The sequence below is a fragment of the Malaya genurostris genome, chromosome 3 (genome assembly GCF_030247185.1).
Source record: "Malaya genurostris strain Urasoe2022 chromosome 3, Malgen_1.1, whole genome shotgun sequence".
In the NCBI taxonomy this organism is placed as follows: Eukaryota; Metazoa; Arthropoda; class Insecta; order Diptera; family Culicidae; genus Malaya; species Malaya genurostris.
In genome coordinates, this window is record NC_080572.1 from 131301916 (window position 1) to 131326253 (window position 24338).

At 37.6% G+C, this 24338-nt stretch overlaps 1 protein-coding gene across 2 annotated transcripts; it reads right to left on the reverse strand.

Moving 5' to 3' along the window:
* Window positions 1-741: 741 nt before the first annotated feature.
* Window positions 742-23858, reverse strand: LOC131434560 (nonsense-mediated mRNA decay factor SMG9). 2 transcript variants are annotated; one of them, XM_058601385.1, is made up of 6 exons: window positions 23740-23816; window positions 19519-19626; window positions 1630-2092; window positions 1379-1565; window positions 1081-1310; window positions 742-1025 (listed from the first exon to the last, which is right to left on the reverse strand). In XM_058601385.1, the coding sequence occupies exons 2-6, from the start codon at window positions 19525-19527 to the stop codon at window positions 766-768; spliced, it is 1149 nt and encodes a 382-aa protein (XP_058457368.1). In that variant the 5' UTR covers window positions 19528-19626; window positions 23740-23816; the 3' UTR covers window positions 742-765. The 2 variants fall into 2 exon arrangements, with proteins under 2 accessions (XP_058457368.1, XP_058457367.1); XM_058601384.1 differs by lacking the exon at window positions 19519-19626 and having other exon boundaries at window positions 23740-23858.
* Between the last annotated feature and the right edge of the window lie 480 nt (window positions 23859-24338).

Here is a 24338-nt window from a genome sequence, read left to right on the forward strand (position 1 = left end):
CGGCATAGGATCAACGGAAGGGAAATCCGTCCGTTGTCTTTTATTTTTACATTCAGATTCTATAAGATCGTGAATGTTATTAGAAAAATGTTGAATAACGGATTGTGATTTATTCCGTGTTGAATTATTTTTAGCCTTAGGCTTGTTGCCTTTCCGATTGGACGCAGAAATTTTTGAAATGAATGGAATTTTGAATAATAGTTCTTTGAATAGCTAGCCTTCAAAAAGGCTGATTAATTTCTTAGTCACTCTAATATCACTCTTTGTATCACTTAGTCACTCTAATATCACTCTTTGTATAGCCTTGAGAAAGGCTGACTAATTGTTAGTCTTTAAAAAGACTGTTAGTGATTCAGGTAGCCTTGAAAAAGACTGAAGCCTTGAATCAATGAAACTCTAGGTAGCCAGAAAAAAATTCCAGGAGCCAAGAGCTATATGCGTGTGGTGCGAACGACTGTTCAACACCGACTGATACGACTCTACTTCAAAACGTATTTCACAGGACTATATTTGAAAGTAACGAACCTATAACTGCGTGCACACGAGCTTTGACTTCTGTTGAAACAATTTTTGAGTTTTATGAGGATATAAGATATACCACTAGAAATATTCATGTCAATCTTTAGAAAAATCGTAATTTTGTGATATTTATAGTTCGCTTTTTGATAAGAGAATCGTCTGTCATAATTCAAATCTATGAGATCGAAGAGAAAATCTTGACAAAAAATCAAAACATACAAATGAAAAATAGTACGTAACACTTTACTAGAAATCTATGAAATTCATATGTTTTTCTTTAGCTGCATTTTCAACCACGTTGACGTGATTATGTAAATTGTATTTTTCTTTTAAGTTGTCATACTTTCTTATGAAATAGTTGTTGCTGTAACTTTCCAATATTTTGGTTACTATTTGAAACCATACTTTCTCATTAAATGTTTCCTGGCCTCTGACAGTGTCATGTATTGGTGCAAGGAATACACACTCACGCAATTTCTGCACATTTGTAGTAACATATAAATTATCTGTAAAACGAAATGTTTGAGATTTTTACGAAAATAAACGAAATTATGGTTATACCAGGGTTTAATTTTGGAATTTGTAGAATATTAACTTGTGAATCACACATGTTACTAAAAATTTGAAGTTTAGAATCTTTGAAAAGAGTTTTGTAATATATTTCAAATAGCTCATTTCTTTCGGTTGTAATATCCTTTCGATTACACTTGTTGTTTATAAAGATAATACTCGGTTTCAAGTAAGACTCATATTTGTTTTTTTGGATCATCATCTCTGCACTGAGAAGCAACCTGAATAAAAAAATATAACATGAAAAATGATTGGTGTCTTTTGTTTATCGCCGGCTTTGTTTCTATACCTTATGAAGTTAATGTTTAAAAAATCTTCCTGCAGCACCAGCACAATGTGACAGACATTTAAAAGCATGATAATTTTCTGAATGTCTTCCAATTCACTGACGATAAAATCCTTATGTCCTCGATTTGAAAGCACAGGTGAACTGTCCAATAAGATAACTCTATCTTCGGTTATGTGCATACGAATTGCTGATAACAAATGATGTAGGCAATGTAAAATTGTATATTTGTAAGCTCTTTTTAAAAAATTTACCAAAATCATCCGGATCTTGTGTTAATATACTGTTCACAGAGAATACTTCGTCTGAGACATTGGAAGTACCTGCAGCTAGCATATTTAAAATGCTAGACTTTCCTGTAGATTGCATACCAATTGAACCAATAACGATAAAATCTGAGTTCGTCTCTTGTAAATAGTCTAGTGCCCGTACATTTAATGTAAGACTATCTGTTATAATAGCGATACATTTCATCATGTCATTGTGCATCGAATGTGAACTTTCATGTGTTCGCCAATGTGGTAGTTGCTCTTTTTGTTGGCGTGATACTGTCTTTGGAAGATATGTTTTAGCGGCTATAGTGAAGACCGGTTCAGATTTAGATGGAATATCTTCTTTCTTCTTTACTTTCAGTAGAATTCTAGGTTGGGAGTCGTAATTTTCCTTGCTCGACTTGTAATGGGTCTCATTAGTACTGGGGACTGTTCCTCTCTGCAACTGATAAAATAAATGGTATTTAAAAAAATCTGCCGAATCTAAAAATGTTTACTATCTATATAAGATTGAATTCAAACTTTAAGCGACCCATACACGTTCAGTTTTCCGGACAGTATGTGACGTCGTGAACGATATTAAATAAAGTGACTGAAGAGTTCATCCGGCCAAACGAGCGGTTTTTTGACAGAAGCTTGCATATTTGTTTCGTCCGATCAACTGATCAGTTCTTCAGGTTTCACACGAACATGCCATAACCTTGTCTAATTCACTGAATGAACATTATTTGATGACTAGCGGTCCTTTGTTCATGCTAATTTGAAATGTAAACAAACCACAGGTACATGTAAAACATGAACTTTATTAATCACGAGTTCATTTATGCCGTCATCCTGTAAAACCTGATTAAGTTTTGCACGAACATGACGTAACCTTACAAAAATGAACAAAATTAACTAATTTCTACAGCTATAAGTGGTTTATTTATGTGATCATTCTAATTTGAATACGTATTAATAGATATATAAACAAACCACTAATAGCTGTCAAAAGATGAACTTGATTCATCGACAGTTCATTCGTGCCGTCATCTTGCCAAACCTAACTGGAAATGTCAACAAATCCCCGTTACATGTCAAACATGTTTTTTATTCATCACGAGTTCATTTGTGATGCCATCTTGCAAAACCTAATTGGGTTTTGCACGAACATAACATAACCTCACAAAAATGAACAAAATGAATCAATTTTAACAGCTATCAGTGGTTTGTTTATGTGTTCATTGCGTTCATTCTAATTTGAATACGTGTTAATAGATACGTAAACAAACCACTGATAGCTGTCAAAAGATGAACTTGATTCATCGACAGTTCTTTGGTAGTTTATTCGAGTGGTCATCGTGCAAAACCTAATTAGATTTTTTATCGTGACGTCACAAATGAACAAGAATTCATCCTTGACAGTTCAGCGGTACTGTACAAACAAGTTTAAACAAAACCGAGGAACACATCTCAAACAATCATCTTTACACTGCACAACTAGCCACTTTTATTCAATAAATATCTGAAACGAATCGTTTACAAATGATATGAAACTTTTTTCAGGCGATATGGACCGTGAACGTTCTCATCCGTTTGTCAACAGACAAACAAAAAAGTCTGTTTACAAACAGTACCGCTGAATTGTCAAAATGTGTTCATCAGATTGAGGTTAGCAGTGACGGTAAAAAACCTAATTAGATTTTTCATCGCGACGTCACATATGAACAAGCATTTATCCTTGCCAGTTCAGCGGTACTGTTTACAAACAAGCTTAAAAAAAACATTCAAACAATCAATCACATCTAGCCACTTTTATTTAATAAATCCCTGAAACGAGCCATATCGAATTGTTTGCAAATGTTTTGAAACTATATTTAGGCGATATGGATCGTAAACGGTCGCATCCGTTTGTCAACAGACAAACAAAAAAACGTCTGTTTACAAACAGTACCGCTGAGTGACAGTAAAAGTGACGGTAAAAAACCTAATAAAAACTATGTAAAAGTTAGTAACGTCTTCATGCTCAACACGGAAATCTGAATTGTGTTTGCATTACACATTTTTAGAAATGTCACATGTCAAACAAACGCTTAAAAAATATGTGTGCGGCCCGGCAGAATTTCGCTAGGTCCGGCAGTCCGCCAAGTAGCTCTAGGCCCGTCTAGGTATCCCTATAGTCACCAATAAAGTTCTTATTTGACAGCTGACGGTGGTTTGTTTATATTCCCAATATGATTTTGCACGAGAATGACAACCTCACAAAATGTTATCCTTGTATAATTCCGTTGTGTTCCGTCATTCCAGTGAAAACAAACCACCGACAGCTGTCAAAGATGAATTTAATTCATCGACAGTTCATTTGTGTCATCACCGTGCAAAACCTAATGGAATGATACAACAATAAAAAGGAACATGATCAATTTTTGCACGAACATGACCTAACCTCACAAAATACAATTAATCGACATAAATCGACAGCTAACGGTTGTTTGTTTACGTTTTCATTATTATTTGAATTAGACTTTTTATCGTGACGTGGCAAATTAACAAGCATTCATCCTTGACAATCCAGTGGTTCTGTTTACGAACAAGTATAAAATAATTCGAGGAACACATCTCAATCACCTTTACGCTTCGCAAATAGCTACTTGTATATAATAAATCTTTAAAACAAACCGAATTGAATCATCAACAAATATTTTTAAACTCTATTTAAGCGAATGGACCGTGAGCAATTCCATCCGTCTGTCAACAAACAAAAAAAAACCTGTTTTAATCCACCTAGTGGTGTAATGATGCCTTTCTCATTTATATAATACTGTGGTATTTTTTTCAAATGTTTCGCTTCGATTTTTGAAAGAAACCAAGAGATTGTTTGTGCATTAACTAGTATAACATACAGAATGAGTGTGCTTTGCTCGCCTAGGTCTTCCTTAAGAAAACGAAGTGGGTTTCCTATTATATGCACAAGTAAAAATCCATTGTCGATACCATGATTAAAAATCATGAAATCATGAATGATGTCTATCATGAATAATAGTCATGATTTCATGAGCAAAATGGTTGGTATCATGCACAATAACACATCTTTCTTGAAAAATTTCATGGTATCAATCATATTGCTTATGAAATTTCATGAGAAGGCATGGTTCATGACTTCATGATTAAAAAATCATGGTACCGGTAATAGATTTTTATCCGTGTGTAATTCCTGCACCGGAACCCGAGAACCAGTATCGAAGTCGGTTTGTACGGCCACCAACTAACATGACGTACAAACTCTACTAATTTTTATTCAAATTTTGAAGTTTTTTATACGATTTCGACACCGTACTCTAAACGACATTTTAAATTTTTATTGAACCCGAAAATATGCTGTAATTTTTGGTAGGACTATAAGACGTAACTTTTCATTTGATCCTAAGATTGGAAATATCGGTTCTGCAAACTCTGAGAAAAGTGAGTGAGATCCAATTTTGAGCATATGACTATCTTCTCCCGCCGTTAACCGAAAACCGGGAACCCGTATAGCCAGAATTGGTTTGTTTAGCTGCTTACTGATAATGGCTATCAATTTGTGAAGTTTTGAGTCCAGTGTAGAATGTTTTTTGCGTATTTTGTTTCACCGGTTTAAGTGACGGTGTAGAACATTGAACATACCTTACCCTATAGCTCCAGAACCGGAAATCGGATACGGATGAAATTCAGGAACTCCGTATAGCACCGTAAGACCTTTAATTTGAATTTAAGTTTGTGGAAATCGGTCAAATCATCGCTGAAAAAAAGTGAGTGAGAATCACTTTAGAATATATGACCACTATTTCCGGTGCTTCCGGATCCGAAGACCGGGAACCAGGATAGCCGAAATCGGTTTGTTTAGTTGCCTACTGATAATGGCTATCGATTTGTGGAGTTTTGAGTCCAGTTTAAAAAAAAAATTGCGGATTTTGTTTCGTCGGTTTAAGTGAACGGTGAGCAATATTGAGCAAACTTTACCCTATAACTCTGGAACCGGTTTTTGTTTCGCCGGTTTAAGTGACGGTGTACAATATTGAACACTTTACCCTATAACTCCGGAACCGGAATTCGGATCCGAAAGAAATTCAGGAACTCCGTATGGCACCGTAAGATCTTTCATTTAAGTTTAAATTTGTGGAAATCGGTCAAACCATCACTGCAAAAAGTGAGTGAGATTCACTTTAGAATATATGACCACTATTTCCGGTGCTTCCGAAACCGAAGACCGGGAACCAGGATAGCCGAAATCGATTTGTTTAGTTGCCTACTGACAATGGCTATCGATTTGTGGAGTTTTGAGTCGTTTAGAAAAAAATTTGCGGTTTTTGTTTCGCCGGTTTAAGTGAACGGTGTACAATATTGAACACACTTTACCCTATAACTCTGGAACCGGAAATCACATCCGGAAGAAATACAGGAATTCTGTATGGCACCATGAGACCTTTCATTTGAATCTGAGAAAAGTGAGTGAAATCCACTTTGGAATATATGACCACTATTTTCCAAGGCACCATGAGACCTTTCATTTGAATCTGAGAAAAGTGAGTGAAATCCACTTTGGAATATATGACTACTATTTTCCAAGGCACCGTGAAACCTTTCATTTGAATTTGAGAAAAGAGAGTGAAATTAACTTTGGAATATATGACCACTATTTTCGGTGCATCCGAAACCGGAACCGGGAACCAGGATAGCCGAAATCGGTGTGTTTAGTTGCCTACTGATAGTGGCTATCGGTTAGTGGAGTTTTGAGTCTAGTTTAAAATTTTTTTTGCGGTTTTTGTTTCGCTGGTTTAAGTGACGGTGTACAGTTTTGAAGACACTTTACCCTATAACTCCGGAACCGGAAGTAGGATCCGGATGAAATTCAGGAACTGCGTGTGGTACGTGGGACCTTTCATATGAATCTAAGTTTGTGGAAATCGGTCAAACCATCGCTGAAAAAAGTGAGTGAGATCCACTTTAGAATATATGACCACTATATCCGGTGCTTCCGGAACAAAAGATCGGGAACCAGGATAGCCGGAATCGGTTTGTTCAGTTGCCTACTGATAATGGTTATCGATTTGTGGAGTTTTGAGTCCAGTTTAAAGAAAAATTTGCGATTTTTGTTTCGCCGGTTTAAGGAAGGGTAAGGTCTAAATGATGAAAAAAAGGTGGGTGGGTAAAGTCAGAGACATAACTGGTTGTCGTGTATACGAGAACAACTGACATGTTCCTTAACACTTCCAAATATCAATTAGTTGATCAATTGTATGAATTATGCAAGCATTCCCCTTTTTCACATTTTTTGCAAAAACAAAGAAGGCTTCACTTGATCTCGATTACTTTGAATTTCACACAGCGAAAAGTGCACAAATCTAATCAAACAGTTCTAGATTTGCACTAAACTGAGGATTTTTACCTTCGATTTGCGAAGAAATCCTAATAGTTCTTTAGAAAACTTTTAGAGCCATTGGAACGACTGATTTTGTATGATGCTCTCCTAACGGCTTTAAAAATAGCAGCATATAAAATTTTATAGTCGATTATTTCATTTCGTATTTGCATTTCATTGAAAGAAACTATCAGGATGCTGTACGGGATTCATTCATGCCTTTCAGAAGGACCAAATTGTGGAACTCACTATGATATTAAGCACTGTTCGGAACATTTTTCTCGAACGAATTGTTGTACAGCAGCAGATATTTTGTTCTCTTCCTCAGAACGCGTTCTGATTGGCTGATGTTGACATGGGTCAAATGAGACAGGTTTTTCAATAATGTACTATTGAAATACTTCAATGCTATTGCTATACAAGTTTAAGTTGAAAAATTTCAATTCTATTGGTGATTAGATTATATAAATCCTTTCACAGATCACTGAGCTATGAGCTTTCAAAATACTATTGTGATCATATTTTCGATAGCATGTAGCAAAAATTATGTTGATTAGTTAGATACAACAAGAGATATTCACGATCAAAAACTTATCACTCTCTCAGAGGGTACTTTTTGAAAAGGCGCCCCATAGTAAAGTAAGTCGTATTCACGACAAAATCATCATTTTTGCGATTTTTTTCCAGAATTATCGTTCAACAAAATAAATTCAAATGTTTTGCATGATAAAAAGCATCATTCGAACAACATTTTGTAATATTTTTGTGGAAAAGTACTGAGAAATAAGTCAGTGAAGAGGTATTTTCGAGAAGGCTTCTTAAAAATCATGGTTTGCGGTGTCCACTGTATCTCAACGAGGACTAATCAGAAGTGAACGAATGAATGCAGCATAGTTAGAGTAGAAGTTTTTCTAGACCCCAACGTTTCTGTTTGATTTTGTTTTATTTTTTAAATTTGTGGGTGTTGTTCAAAGTGAAAACTACTATTTTTCACGTTAAAATCCACCATTTTGTAGCTGTAAAACCCCGCATAGTAACAAAAAACGAAAAGGAAAACGTTGGAGTCTGGTTTTTTATATGTAGAAAGTGTGTGCAAAATTTGAAAAAAATTGGTGCAGCAGTTTTGGAATGACGATGGACACGGACTTTCAAAACCTGCTGTGCAGGAAAACGCGTTTAAAGATTTTTGTCTATAAAATCAATGGAAACATTTAATTACTCCAGGGAGCTCGATCATATTTTCAATAGATCATATTTTTTATTTTATAATTTATTACAACGAAACATTTCAAGAATGAGCTCTTGCTTCTTCGTAGAATAAGATAGCCATAGATGAAGGTCCATAACTTCCAGAGTTTCGTTCCAATAGGCTTGAAAATTTCACAGAATATGACCACTATTTCTGGTGCTTCCGGATCCGAAGACCGGGAACCAGGATAGCCGAAATTGGTTTGTTTAGTTGCCTACTGACAATGGCTATCGATTTGTGGAGTTTTGAGTCCAGTTTAGAAAAAATTTTGCGGTATTTGTTTCGCCGGTTTGTGACGGTGTACAATATTGAACACTCTTTACCCTATAACTCCGGAACCCGGAATCGGATCCGGATGAAATTCGGGAACTACGTATGGCACCGTAAGATCTTTCATTTAAATTTAAGTTTGTGGAAATCGGTCAAAACCATCGCTGAAAAAAGTGAGTGAGATTCACTTTAGAATATATGACCACTATTTCCGGTGGCCGATAGCCGAAATCAATTTGTTTAGTTGCTTACTGACAATGGTTATCGATTTGTGGAATTTTGAATCCAGTTTAAAAAAGGCGGGTGGGTAATGTCAGAGACATAACTGAATGTCGTGAATACGAAAACAACTGACATGTTCCTTAACACTTCCGAATATCAATTAGTTGATCAATTGTATGAATTATGCAAGCATTCCCCTTTTTCACATTTTTCGCAAAAACAAAGAAGGCTTCACTTGATCTAGATTACTGTGAATTTGACACAGCGAAAAGTGCAAAAATCAAACCAAACAGTTCTAGATTTGTACTAAACTGAGGATATTTCCCTTCGATTTGCGAGCAAGAAATCCTAACAGTTCTTTAGAAAACTTTTAGAGCCATTAGAACGACTGATTTTGTGTAATGCTCTCCACCGTTGCTTTTTCACCAATGCAAATGATGCAGCTGTGACGTAATCGCTCTTGTCGGAAGCGAAACTAGTTTTACAAACGACACAAAATACATTTGCTCGCAGTGGCGATAGAATTCAAACTGATCCAATTTTTGTTCTGAGGCTTGTTTTTACCTGATTTCGTTTGTAGCTTTTTCCTAATGGCTATAAGAATAGCCGCATACAGAATTTTAATGTCGATTATTTCATTTCGGATTTGCATAATTTTGTTTTATTTTTTTTATTCATTTGCATAATTTATAGAAAGAAACTATTAATATGCTGTAGGGATACGTTTCTAGCATTCAGAAGGACCAAATTGAGGAACTCACTACGATATTCAACACTTTTCGGAACATTTTTCTCGAACGATTTGTTGTACAGCAGCAGATATTTTGTTCTCTTCCTCAGAACGCGTTCTGATTGGCTGGTGTTGACATGGGTCAAATGAGACAGGTTTTTCAATAGTGTACTATTGAAATACTTCAATGCTTTTGCAATACGCGTTTAGGTTGAAAAATTTCGATTCTATAGGTGGTTAGATTAAATAAATCCTTTCACAGATCACTGAACTATGAGCTTTAAAAATACGAGCGAGGCAAACGCGCCTTATGGATTATCCCTTTTGATACTCGTTTATACCACAGTTTTTCAGAAAAGTTTAATTTTGAATTATTTGATTATTTGTGTCACACAACTGAAAATTTTATCATAAAATTGTGATCATATTTCCGATGGGGTGTAGCAAAAATAATGTTGATTCGTATATTCACGATCAAAAACTTATCACTCTCTCAGAGGGTACATTTTGAAAAGGCGCCCCAAGTCGTATTCACGACAAAAAAGTACGAGTGTGTAATGTCAGAGACATAACTGGATGTCGTGAATACGAATAAAACTGACACTCTTTCTTTATACTTTCGAATATTAATTAGTAGCAATTCTAGAACTACCATTTCGAAACTGAAATCAGTTCCGGAATATAGTTCCAGAACCCAGTTTCAGAATGCGAATGGGAGTTGCTACCTGAGTGTTTGAGGTTTTCACCACGCAAAAGGTGCACTCTCCGTCGCTGCTGGTTGATGACATCACTCCCTCGATGACCGGAAAGCGAATGAGAGTTGTTACCTGTGCGTTTGAGGTTTTAACCACGCAGAAGGTGCACTCTCCGTCGCTGCTGGTTGATGACATCACTCCCTCGACAACCGGAAAGCAAATGAGAACTGCGACCTGAGCGTTTGAGGTTTTAACCACGCAGAACGTGCATTCTCCGTCGCTGTTGGTTGATGATATCGCTCCCTCGACGGCCGGAAAGCAAATGATAAATCATTCTGCGACGTCTGGCTCCATCGAACGCACAAGAAGAAATGATCGATTTTCGACCACGGCTCCCCTTTTATACGCATTCCGATGAGGATATTTTCCTGACTACCTCAAAATCGTCGTCCTTGCACGAAAAAACCAAGCAAAAGTAAAGAGTTTTCCGCGTTGTTTTCAAATTTTGAGAAAACCTAATTTTTGAGTTGTTTGTGGTTATCTCACACTGTTCAAAATATTATCCTAAATTCCTGATCATATTTTTGATGAAATAGTGAAAGAATTATGTTGCTGCCGTCAATACAAGTCGAGATATTCACGATTAAGTTCTGCCCATTCTTCCATAAGGCTAATTTTGAAAAGGCACCCCATAGTAAAGTAAGTCATGTTCACGACAAAACTTTATTATCAATTTACTAAAGTGACTTTTGGCCATTTCAAAAAATGTGTTCGGTTACCGGCATCTCAAGAAAATTCGCTAAAATGGATAAATATAAGTAAAGATTGCAATTGTTCAAAGAAAATAACGAAATTTATTCTTTTCGGAGGCGTTTTGGACAAAAGTCATTGTCTGATGGTGACTGCACCTAGGCTTTTTTTGGCCGATGATTTGGATGGTGGCAGCTTTGGAGTTGATTTGGGCGGTCTTTCATGTTAGTCGGATCATCTGCTGTATGAGTATCTAGATGTTTTGTCAAAACTTTGGCTTGCTTTGTCTCTGTGCAACTATGCATACCACTGACAAAATTTTCACGATTTGTCGAAAAAATAGGGTACCGGTAACTGAAATCAGTAGACATTTTGAAAATGCAAAAAAAACTTTGGTTACGAAAATTTTGATAGCATCCGGTATTAAATCACGAAATAGATCAATCTCATCTCAAAAATATTCAATTCAGTCATCTTTTCGATTGATGCTCTTCAATTTATGATGCCATAAAAAAGTCAGAAAAAAAACTTTTGAGTTGATTTTCACGCAATTAAAATTTGTCTTGAGCGCGGCGGAAAGTACAAGCGTCTGTTTACTTTGGTATTCGGCACATAAAGAACGTGCTGCTATTACTCACACATGACATTTGTTGGAGTGACGCTATCTGCTTTCTGTCAGAAGTTACGGTGGGGTGCCGGCAACCGAACATCTTACCCTACTTTCTGATGTACGGAAAATGTTACAGTGAAAATTAAATTGCTTACAATTTTGTGATTTTGAAAGAAGTTAAACAGATTTCAGCAAAAACATTTTTTTTGGCTTCATCATCTTTTTGCTCGTCAAGCTTTCCATTCTCGGATATAAGAGTTTTAAGTTAGATCACAGGATGATCTGATTTAATCTTTTTAATTTCAGTTTCAATACAATTTATCGCCTCCTGTTTTCCTTTTGTTTATTCTGAATGTTTTTCTTTTCCTCCTCATTTTTATTCTTTTATTTGGAGCAGGGAAAAGCCCACTGGAGTAAGTTCTGCAGCCGTAAAACCTCGTCATCTCTTACATCAATATATTACAATCATCCAAACGATACATTTCCTCAAATCTAGTTCTTCTACAGCAACTAAATCTAATGAGACAATAACAAGAGGAACGATTTCTTGATAATAATACGTGATAAATGGAAGTCACAAAAATTGAAACATTTCTTAAACATGCGGCACATGCTAGCAATGCAATGCGCTCGTTATATCCATAATTAGTTAAAGCATAGGGAATCCGCAAAAAAAAATAGGATCAAAGACTACGACGGCAAATGTCTAATTACAGTAGCTCGGAGTAATCGATTCGCGACTGGAGTAGGTCTGCCACAAAACTAACCTTACAAACACCGCGACTGACAGATAATAAATGGAGACCAATCAGTTTGCAGCGGTCGTGGCCACTCGGTAAGTTTAACGGATATCTCTATGGAAGACGTCGGACGGATTTGCGTTAAATCGCATCAATGCGTTTGATAGCGTTCTGGTAATAAGATGTCCAGATAACAGCAGTATATTCGAGAGTTGAGTGAACGCAATACGGAGCTTCAAGCAATGTACATCAGAGAATTCTTTAGTAACGCGGAAAATAAATCCTATCAGCTTAGAGTCTTTCAAAATAGTAAAATCTATGTGCTCAGTGAAATTTAACTTGGAATCTAGGGGAACACCCAGGTCCTTAACAGACCATGCGCATCCGAGAACAGTTAATGAAATATTATAGTAGAACTTGAATACTTTTTGCGACTAAAAGAGATGACGCAGCATTTAGAGGCAATTAAAATCATTTTGTTGATTTTACACCAATTAATTAAATTATCTAACTGTTCTTGTAGGCAGTGTTGATGATTGCCGATTATTTTTACAGAAGCTGCTCGATATTTTTCTATATTGTACATAATATTTTCAATCCGATAAAAGATGCTACAAGAACTCGTGTTTTTCAATGCATGAACCGTGAGAGAATTTTTCTACATTTCTTCACTCCACTTCATACTCTGAGTATTTCACGGCCCTTAAAAATTTACAGTCTGATGATGATGAATATACTAGGTTGCAATATTTCAAAACCCTTGTGTGGAGCATTTACTACATTTTCATAAACACAACTTATACAAAGGTTATATGCACATAGTTAGAATAAGCGGATATATTAAAATGATACTATCGCAATCATCAACTCGCTCTGTATTGGTTGGCTTCCTATATATTTCGAGTTTTTGGCTCCGGTATAATAAGAACATCTAAGAAATGTAAACTGTTGTTTGTCTCCCTCTCGCAGGTGAATTTTATGTTCCTATGTAAATTGTTGATTGTATCCAACAAATTTTCCAAGTCGATTATGATTAGATCCAAAAAATTAATGACGGACCTTATAGGAAACAAAGATCCGACCCCCTTCCAGAAATTATCAAAAAAATAGATAAAACTCTCATGGAATGTAACCCTAACTTCGATATCAATCTCAGCCGCCTCAAAGTTCCTAACCCTTCATTACCATAAATCGAAGGATTACCTAAAGTCCATAAACCTAGGAATAAAATAAGGGAAATCATCTCTTCAGTAGGAGCCTCTACCCAAAAAATCTCCAAATGGCTAGTGGAAGAATTCAAAAATATGCCGAAAAAGTTTTTTAGTAGATCCATTCCCAATACACAAGAATTCGCTACTCAACTTCTGAACTCAGGTGAAATCGAAGATGACAAAATAATGGTATCTTTCGATGTAGCCTCCTTATTCCCAAGTGTCCTGGTGAAGGACTCAATCAATCTGTTGGAAGATTGGTTAGTTAAACAAAAGAGTAGTAGTTTATGGAAATGCAAAGTAAGGTCTTACCTTACTCTAACCCGGCTTTGCATGGATGTAAATTATTTCAAATTCAGAGGGGAATTTTATAAACAATTACAAGGGGCCCTAATGGGTAATCCGCTCTCCCCATTTTTATGCGAATTATTTATGGCAAACATATCCACTTAAATCAAAATTAAAACCCTTTGGCTTGGGTTTAGTGTTCAGTAGCTCTAGCAACCAGTTGAAAACTGTACTAGGATCTACTAAAGATCCTACTGACAAATTGAAAAAATCGGGGGTATACAAAATTTCATGTTCTCATTGTGATAAATTATACATTGGACAAGGAGATAATTAGATATCCGTTTCAAGGAACACATAGCGGAAATAGGGAAAGCATCCAAGGATCTGGAACGGGGTTTATCACACCATTTCAAGCCGAAAGTAGCTGAGCATGCCTTTTCCGAAAACCATGATTTCACTACAAATGACATAAAAATTTTAAGACAAATTTCCAACCCATGGAAATTAGATTCGGCAGAAAGTCTAGAAATGTTCAAACATAATTCCACTTCTTTACTAAACAGAGACCAAGGAAATAGGTCTTCCTGGCTCTTTAAGTTACTACCTACACACAGGGGACCAGGCGCGAAGCCAGAGAAAATTTTCGGGGGGGGGGGGGGGGGGGGTTTTAGAACATGGTGATAAATCAACACATGTATAATTTATATCACAATGTTTCCCATGGGTTATAATTTTTTGTTTCGGGGGGGGGGGGGGGTTTGAACCCCTAAAACCCCCCCCCCTGTATACGCGCTTGCAGGGGACAGACAAACATAGAAAACACTTAACCTCACTTAGGGTAGGGCCTAAACAAATTAGATAAATTTTTTCGAGGTATTTATACCTGTTGTAGGAATCTACCTACTTTCGTTTCATATAAAAGGAACAACATTGCAGCATTCTTTCAATAACTAAACAAAACTATCACACTGAAGAAGAATATAAATTGTATTCGAAATGCGCATATGTGATGTGACGTTTATTATACAAGATTTATAGTGTCGTGAGATACATAGTGAATTTGTATAGTGACGTGATATACTTATAACAGAATTAAATGGTAATATTTAAAAAAATTATCCTTGTAAAATCATTCTGTTCAAACACTCAAACGAAAAGGTAATGAAATAATATTTATTAACGTAACAAAAAGGCAAATAATTTACAACAAAGTGTGTCTGCAGCACTATAAGAAATTTTCAGATTCGCAGGCAAATCTACAGACCTGATGCATACACCAATCATTGATGTACTGAATGGACTAAAGACGCCAGGTTCACTGACATCTTCAAATTGCTAGGGGTAACGCAGTGCAAATGCATTCGTGACAAAGCGCTTGGAAGTGGCCAGACCCTTATTTTTAGCTCGCAAAAATGAAAAATGATTCCGATCTGCTGTGTTGTTATGAAAAGTGTAAACAGTTTTTGCACAGACAGATTTGTATTTCGATCAGATTTTTGAAAAAATGACCTGGCATGTTGGAACGTGATACTTGAGCCAATTAGTTATGAAGCCCACAGCACTCAATCATTGAAAATATACCGTATTTCTATGTGTCGATTTAGCACGATACGCTTTGTACGACAATTTGTTCAATTCATGTGTTTGGGATTTTGGCACTGAATTACACCGACGACTTACACCTTATTCAACTTTGAGTTATTGTTTGATATCACATACAAAAGAAAATTTTGTCATAAATTGCTGAACATATTTCCCATAATACGCAGCAGAAATTTTGTTGCTGCCTTAAATATAATAAGATATTCACGATTCTACCCATTCTTGTACAAAGTAAATTTAGAAAAGACGCCCCATAGTAAAGTAAGTCGTATTCAAAAATTATCAACTGGAATTCAGTTTACTTTCAAGCTTATTTGGGAGAGATGCTTTGTTATTTTTTGGTTGGTAAACGACTGGACAATGCGCAATTCAGGCCCTAATGTGGTTCTTAGCCTCTTGTCCAGTAACTCCTATCCCTACCTCCCCGGCTACCTTCTACCAGAGCTGTAGCACAACCAACGTTCTAGGAACGAGATTTGTAGCGTTGGGCAAGATGCGCCAGTGCGTGATTGTGTGGCAGCCAATCAGTGATAGAATGTGCGTATTGAAGATCAAGGGCCGTTTCTTCAATTACAGCATCATCAACGTGCACTGCCCACATGAGACGAGACCCGATGACGAGAAGGAAGCATTCTACGCGCAGCTGGAACGAACCTACAACAGTCATCGGCGACATGAGTGCTCAGGTAGGCCGGGAGACAATGTACAGGCCCGTGATCAGGCTGGAGAGCCTGCACGCGGTAACAAACGACAACGGTCAACGATGCGTAAACTTTGCAGCCTCCCGAGGAATGGTAGTTCGAAGCACCTTCTTCCTCCGCAAAGATATCCACAAAGCCACCTGGAGATCACCTGATCAACATACGGAAAATCAAATCGACAACGTTCTCATCGACGGGCGATTCCTCTCCGACGTCATCAATGTCCGCACTTACCGCAGTGCCAACATTGATTCTGACCACTACCTTGTCGCGGTTTGTATGCGCTCAAAACTATCGACGGTGCACAATACTCGTCGCACAGGAACGCTGAGACTCAATCTCGAGCAGCTTCGTAGCATTCATACTGCAGAGGAAGACGCGCAACAACTGGAGCTAATGCTACCAACGGAAGAGCAGCTTGGCGCGGCGACTCTTGAAGACGGCTGGATGAACATAAGGTCCGCCGTGAGTAGCACTGCTGCAACCGTTCTAAGTACGAGGTTATCGAATCAAGGAAATGACTGGTTTGACGGCGAATGTCAGCAGTTGGTTGAAGAGAAGAATGCAGCAAAGGCGATGATGCTACAACGCCGCACTAGAGCGAACGAGGAACGATAGACAGGCGCGGAACAGACAGAACACTGTTTTCCGGAAGAAAAAGCGCGACCAGGAAGACCAAGATCGCGATGGAACAGCTGTACCGCGCAAATGACACACGGAGGTTCTATGAGAAGGTGAACCGCTCACGTAGAGTCTACACGCCACAGGTCGAAATGTGTAAAGATACCAGTGGTAACCTTCTCACGAACGAACGTGAGGTGATCGACAGGTGGAAGCAGTACTATGACGAGCATCTGAATGGCGAAGCACAAGATGCAGAGTACGGTACAGGAATTAATCTGTGTGCACGCTCAGCCGACGACAGATTCCCAGTCCCTGATCTGTCGGAGATAAGTGAGGAAATCGACAAGCTGAGGAACAACAAAGCCGCGGGCAATGACCAGTTGCCGGGCGAGCTGCTCAAACATGGAGGAGAGACACTGGCTAGAGCGCTGCACTGGATGATTTCTAGGATTTGGGAGGAGGAGATTCTACCGCAGGAATGGATGGATTGAGTGGTATATCCCGTCTACAAAAAAGGCGAGAAGCTAGACTGTTGCAATTACCGCGCAATCACATTGCTGAACGCCGCCTACAAGGTACTCTCCCAAATCCTTTGCCATCGTCTATCACCAATAGCTAAGGAATTCGTAGGACCGTACCAAGCGGGATTTACTGGAGCCCGCGCCACTACGGATCACATATTCGCGATAAGACAAGTCTCAAGTCCCTTCGAATCTCGGAGAGGGCTACATCAAGGTGATGGACTTTCTTGTATCTTGTTCAATATTGCCCTGGAAGGTGTGATTCGAAGAGCGAGGATCGACACGAGTGGCACGATCTTCCGAAAGTCCTTACAAATTGTGACACGTAACCTTGAGAAGATGACGGAAACCTACATCGGACTGAAAGCTGAAGCTAGACGTATCGGACTGGCCATAAATGCGTCAAAAACAAAGTACATGAGAGGAACAGGCTCTAGAAAAAAAACACAACGCCTCCTACCACGAATATTGATAGACGATGACGATATCGAGGTGGTTGGCGAGTTCGTGTATTTGAGCTCACTGGTGACCGCCGATAATGACACTAGCAGAGAAATTCATAGACGCATTTTGGCAGGGAATCGTGCGTACTTTGGACTTAGAGAAACCCTTCGATCGAGAAAAGTACGCCAACGCACGAAATTGACCATCTACAAAATGCTCATTAGACCGGTTGTTCTCTATTACCACGAGACCTGGACATTGTTGGCAGAGGACCAACGCGCCCTCAGTGTTTGCGAAAAAAAGGTACTGAGGACCATCTATGGCGGAGTGCAGATGGAAGACGGAACGTGGAGACGGCGTATGAATCACGAATTGCAACAGCTGCTACGGACGTCTACGTCCGTGCCTTGAGTGGCTGGCGACGAACAGCCATGGACCGAGTTATGTGGAGACGTATGCTTGATACAGCAAACGACACCCCTGGCCTATAGCTGTTAGGTAAGGTAAGTAAGCTTTGTTATTTTCATATTAGCTTAGCGAAGTAAAAAAAAAATAAGTAAAACGAGAACGCATGGCTTCTCATATGAATTTTACTGTGCAAATCGGTTCAGCCATCTCCGGAGAAATTAAGTGCATATTTTGACGCCATTTTTCGCACGTATCAGCATTTAATTCCGGGAACGGAAATCCGGCCAGAATAAAACAATAGCGTTCTATAAGACCTTTCGCATGAATCGAAGTTTATGAAAATCGGACCAGCCAACTCGGAGAAACTCAAGAGCATATTTTTTGCACATACAAACACACCCACACATATTTTGCGATCTTGACAAGCTGAGTCGAATGGGGTGGACCTCTGTTCAAAAGTCGGTTTTCACGGTGTTTGCATAACCTTTCTACACGAAAAAGGCAATGTTAAAAAATACCGTAACTAATTAGCGACAAATTATTCACTGTGCTTCAATTTGTTTTGGAGCATATTTGGAAGGGGGGCTTCGCTAACTTCATATGAACTTAGCGAAATATTCAAAAAAGAAAAAAAATGAGTAACAAATTCAAAATTACCGTAACAAACAAGCAACAAATTAGTAACAAATTACTCACTCTGCTTCGAATTGTTTTGAAGCATATTTGGGATTTGTTAATCTCATATAAACTCAAAGTACTCAAAAAAAGAACAACAAATTCAAAATTACCGTAACAAATAGGCAACTAATTGGCAACAAATTATTCACTGGGCTTCGATTTGTTTTGAATTTAAAACAAATTTGAATTTAAAACAAATTAGTTACCATAGCTAATTAGCATTAAATTATTCACTGGGCTTTGATTTGTTTTGAAGCTTATTTGGAAGCGGTGCTTTGCAAACTTCAACAAAGTACTCAAAAAATAAAAAATAAATTGAGTAACAAATTCAAAATTACCGTAACTAATTGGCAACAAATTATTCACCTATTTGCGTTATCATGGGCGAGAAGTGCTTCGCTGAGTTTATGCTCCTGTACTAAACCCAACAACAGATTTTTTTTCTTCATGAGATAAAAATATGATTAGCATTTTGTGATGAAATTTTCAGTAGCATTAAATAACCAATCATAGTTTTCTAAAATGTTTGGTATCAACGAGTATCAAAGAGAAAAACTCATGGCGCTTGTTTGTTCTTTCTCGTGGTACCTACTGGATAGGTATAAAATGTAAAAATTGACACGTTTCATTCATTCAAGCCAGCAACGTTGACCTAGTAACACAGACTAACAGACAGGACACTCAAATTAGATTCTTCAATCATTTCAACGGTCATTTCGAATATTTTTTTATTTGGGACAGTACTCACATGTGTCATGATGGCGCCACGTTACCCTATCAAAAACATCCTGTCTGTCATCTAGACTGAGTTTATTTTTTTCATTTACCAACAGGGTTGCCATTCATACAGAATTACCTGTAATGTATTGATTTGTATACGTCCATGCGAATTTCATGCAGGATACAGATTTAATACACATTGCCAAAACTATATACATAATTGTGCCTACTTCTCATTCTCCAACGCAATACAAAATCGAACCCGTTTTGTTACAATATTTACTTGCTTCTGGTCTGCCGCCACTTAATTTCGGGTGAAAACTACCAACACAATAAAAAATAGTCTAGATGAACAAATAAATGGTTACCTTAAAACATCGCGAAAAAGTTAAACATATTATCAACGTAATCCAATAATTTATTGTGACGATTCATTTTGAAATATTTTGCTAAAATCAGGCATCCCTGCAAGCAGCTGATCGGTGTTGACAAACGAGGGGAAACCAACTAGTAAAAAAACTTTTGCATAACACAAGGGGCGTACAGATAGTAAATAGTTCGCGCAGTACAATATAGGTGGCACTAGTGCATCACGAAAAGTTATTTTTATAAGAATTTACTCATACTGTCATGTCTGTTAGTCTGTGCCAGTAAATTAATCATTCAATTAATAAATTAATAAACTTTTTGATACTTCTTCCATTGATATTCTTGTTCTGGAAATTAAGAAATGGAAGTATGCAAAATTCACACAATATATCATCTTCCATTTAAGATATCCAGAAGTGTGAAGAAACACTACGTCATTTCGTATCGACGTCATTCAGTTATATTTCTGACATAACCCACCCACTTTTGTAAACCGGAAAAACATAGGATTTCTTCATCACCACGGATGGAATCCTGTCGAATCCAGCACTAGATGAACATTTTAACTTTTTCTTCTCCGCTTCTTTTCTTGTCAAACTTTGCTCCGTAAGTTTTTGTAATTCCTGGTAACAGCTCTGCTGAAATAGCGATATGTACAACTCGTGGTTGGAGAGTATAAAATCGAAATTTTGTTAAATGAAGAAAACATTTGCTAGAGCCGCATTCTTATAAACTTTGGTTTTATCAAGGTGGAAATTCACCATTTCGGTCAGTTCGACCTGCTGGCCCGATTGCTTTTTTTTCTCTAACAAATGATTCACCAACCTGAAATAATGTTTTGAAACCGCGCGACCGTAACAACCCTGTACCCTCCTCACCGGAACGTTCACACGTTCCGTCCGTCAAGACGTTCTGTGACGGTGACGTTATGTGTGAATAAGAATACATGTAATTAATTTTGACGGTGAAAGAGGTTGACTATGACGGAAGGTGACGGACCGTCTAAATCGTATCTTATCGTTTTCACTTGATACCAAACCTAACCCAGTTTCCGCCCTAACTGCTCGAACCTAGTTTCAACGTTGTTGAACTAAAAATCGAGTCGGTTTCAAACCTGTTTTTATATCAGGTTTGCTCAAACCCCCGTTACTAAGTGCGAAGCCAACAAAGTTTCGTGAAAAGTGTTTGTTTGATGAAACTACCCACTTTTAAGTTTTCTCAAGCAAAAACGACATAATTTTGACGGAAGCTGACGTTCCGGTGACGGACCGTCTGAATCCTACCTTAAGTACGATATAGACGGTTCGTTATCTTCCGTCACCGTCACTGTTGAAATCAGTTGAGTGCATTCTTAAGGGCACTCCGCATTCGGCCGATCCGAGCTCGCCGGCGTTGACTTTTTTCTCTCTTCGGCTATGGCTGAGCACGGGCGAGCGCATGTATAGGTACGCCGGACCCGACACAGTTGCTACGGTGCGAAAAGCTCGGTGAGGAATATCGTTGCCAAAGATATGAGTTTTATATCTGGTCCGGCGTACCTATACATGCGCACGCCGGCAGCTCAGTCATAACCGAAGAGCGAAAAAAAGATCGGCGATGGAAATGTCGGCCGAATGCGGTTTGACCTTTATTGAGACATTCACACACAACGTCACCGTCACGGAACGTCTTAACAGTCGGAATGTGTGAACGTTCCGGTAAAGAAAGTATTAAACTAATTTTGACGGTAGCTGACGTTCCGGTGACGGTGACGGAAGATGACGGACTGTCTGAATCGTTAATTAAAGTTATAAATCTCAATAAACATTAGAAAAGGTCCGAAATGCAGATGACAGTTGCTATTTGTTTACTTTCTCTTTCAATTATTACGGCATATTCTTGTATTTTCCGACAATTTTTTAAGTGCAGATCGAAAGTTGACGGTTTGTCATTATTCTATGTAAAGTGTTAGAGCGATTGCCGTAGAACAGTAAAATACTCGAATAAGAAAGTAAACAAAGGAAAACTGTTTTCTGCACTTGGGACCTTTTCTAGTGTTCGTCTTCAAACATATTTAAAGCTATAAGGGCATATTCAGGAGTGTTCTAGTTCTAGATGCATAATTTATGTCAGTTTTAAAATTTAAATCTAGAAATTATAACAAAATAAACTGGCAGCCCCAGCAGCGTTTCATCTGTGTTTCGAATATAGAAAAAATAAGAACGGCAGTGTATACCAGTCTTAAATTTGACAGTAGAACTGGTCGAATAAATAAAACTAAAACGAATTGCTGGGGATACGTTTGTTTCAGTTTCATTTACATTATAGACCACCATATGAATCTTGCAGCTGCTGAAAGGGCATATTCAGTAGTGTTTTAGTTCTAGATGCATAATTTATGTCAGTTACAAAATTTAAATCTGGATTTTATAACAAGAAAAACTGGCAGCCCCAGCAGTGGTTTACTCGTGTTTCAAATATAGTGGGTTTCAGCTGGACATAGAATGCGACGGAATCGTCGCAGGATAGCGAAATAATGAGCGTCAGAACCACTGATGCCAGGTTTGCAGATTGGTATGTGAATTTGCAATTTCGTTTTTTAGCAGACTTTGCAATTAAGCTGACTTTTTTGCGGATTTTCGAAATTTTTATAAACAATCGTCCATTTTAATGACGTTTGCTATTACTGTAGGGGTTTCGTTTGGTTTTTTCGTCATACTTCTAAATATTGAGGTCGCTTAGAACTATTTCCAATACGGAGACGCCTAAAATTTCACCTGGCATCGCTGCCAGAAAATTGGACAGTTGTTTTAACCCCTTCGCTGTCTGTTGTATTGAAATTAACTAGCATTAGAGCCAAAAGAAAAATTAATCGGCTGTTGGAATGAGGCCAATTGCATTTTCAACTGGTTAAATTCCTTAGCGACAGTTGTTATTTCATTGTTCATCGAAAGCATCAACAAATGTATATCTGTCAAAGACGAACAACATTTTAGAGTGTACAAATAGCACAATCGAATAAAGCACGAGGTTTTGAAAACCAAGGCGTCGATTAATACAAAATATAAATGAAAAGGGAACATACTAAGCACAAAATAACCATTATGTACGATTCAGACGATCCGTCTTCTTTTGTCACAGTCAATCTCCATCACCGGCACCGTCAACAATAATTACATGCATTTTTATGGAGCCATTCACACGTATCGTCACCGTCACGGTACGTCTTGACGGACGGAGCGTGTGAACGTTCCGGTAAAGAAAGTATTAAACTAATTTTGACGGAAGCTGACGTTCCGGTGACGGTGACGGAAGGAGGCGGATCGTCTGAATCGTACATTATGTCAAATAAATAGCACACGCTTAAAAAACCCGTGCAAGTTGTAGCCGTAATCTGTCACATACGCATTATCAATATGAATTCATTGTGACTGAAGTTCTCTTAATAATAAATAAATAATCAGTCATTGTAACGGTCAATTTAAAAACTATTTTTTTCTGGCTTGTGGTCTCGAAGGGGTTGAATCGATACGAATGACAGTTTCGCTATCTTTGCGGCATTTTGCGCTATCTTATCGCAATCTTTTCTAGCCGACAGTGAAAATCACTATATACAAAAAAATAGAACGGCATCGAAGACCCGCTTTAAATTTGACAGAAAAATAAAAAAATCTTCCATATAGAACTTCTAGCTGCTGAATTTGCTCTAAACATGATTCTATTTTTAAATTTGAACACAAGCTATCGAGCCAATTGAATTGACAACACTTAGGATTAACAATTATTGTCTCGAGTAAGGACCGCTAATACATGAACGATAGCCGATTTTTGGTTGAAACATTAAACTCAATCAAAATACTTCAAATGTAGATTTCAAATGATTGACATATTTGTAACATACCTTTTTTTTAATTCTTTTGAATTCCATTTATTTGATTACTATCTGAAAAAATATCTTATAGAGACAAAGGAAACTATATAATGATACACATACAGCCCTCTTATTAGACAAGACCAGGGATGCCAGGACAGTTTTTTAAAAATCTATGATCAAGACGAAAACTTGTCTGTGAAAATCTGTGCCCGTTTACCGTACGATATATAGCAGATCAAAACCAATTTGGTGAGCAAAACAAAAGGTCTCAATACCAACACGCTCTGTACCTTTGTCCTCAACCGCTCTGTACTTTTTGGTGATCTGTGATTTATTCCAGAATCTGTGAAAATCTGTAGCAGCCCTTACACGTAACAATATTATTGTCAATCCAAAGTATTGTCAATACCGTCAATCCAATTGGTTTGATAACTTGAGTTCGCGTTTTTCGAAAAAATCAAGCGTTTGGAGCTTTAAATATTGCAACTGAATATTGTAACATTGAGAGAAAAGGTCATTGTACATATTTAACTGTTTCCTCTCTGGAGATAAAGTATTGTAGGATTGATGAGCAGTTTTGATTTTTTGACAATATTTTCGTCAATCCAATGAAGTTTCCACTACAC

Coding starts and splice junctions, on each gene's coding strand:
- LOC131434560 (XM_058601384.1), bottom strand. CDS start 23,766: ATGGAATTCAAAAGAATTAAAAAAAAG. Junction 2,093..23,739: donor TCAAAAGAATTAAAAAAAAG/GTATGTTACAAA, acceptor TTATTTTATCAG/TTGCAGAGAGGAACAGTCCC. Junction 1,026..1,080: donor AATTCCAAAATTAAACCCTG/GTATAACCATAA, acceptor TTCGTTTTACAG/ATAATTTATATGTTACTACA.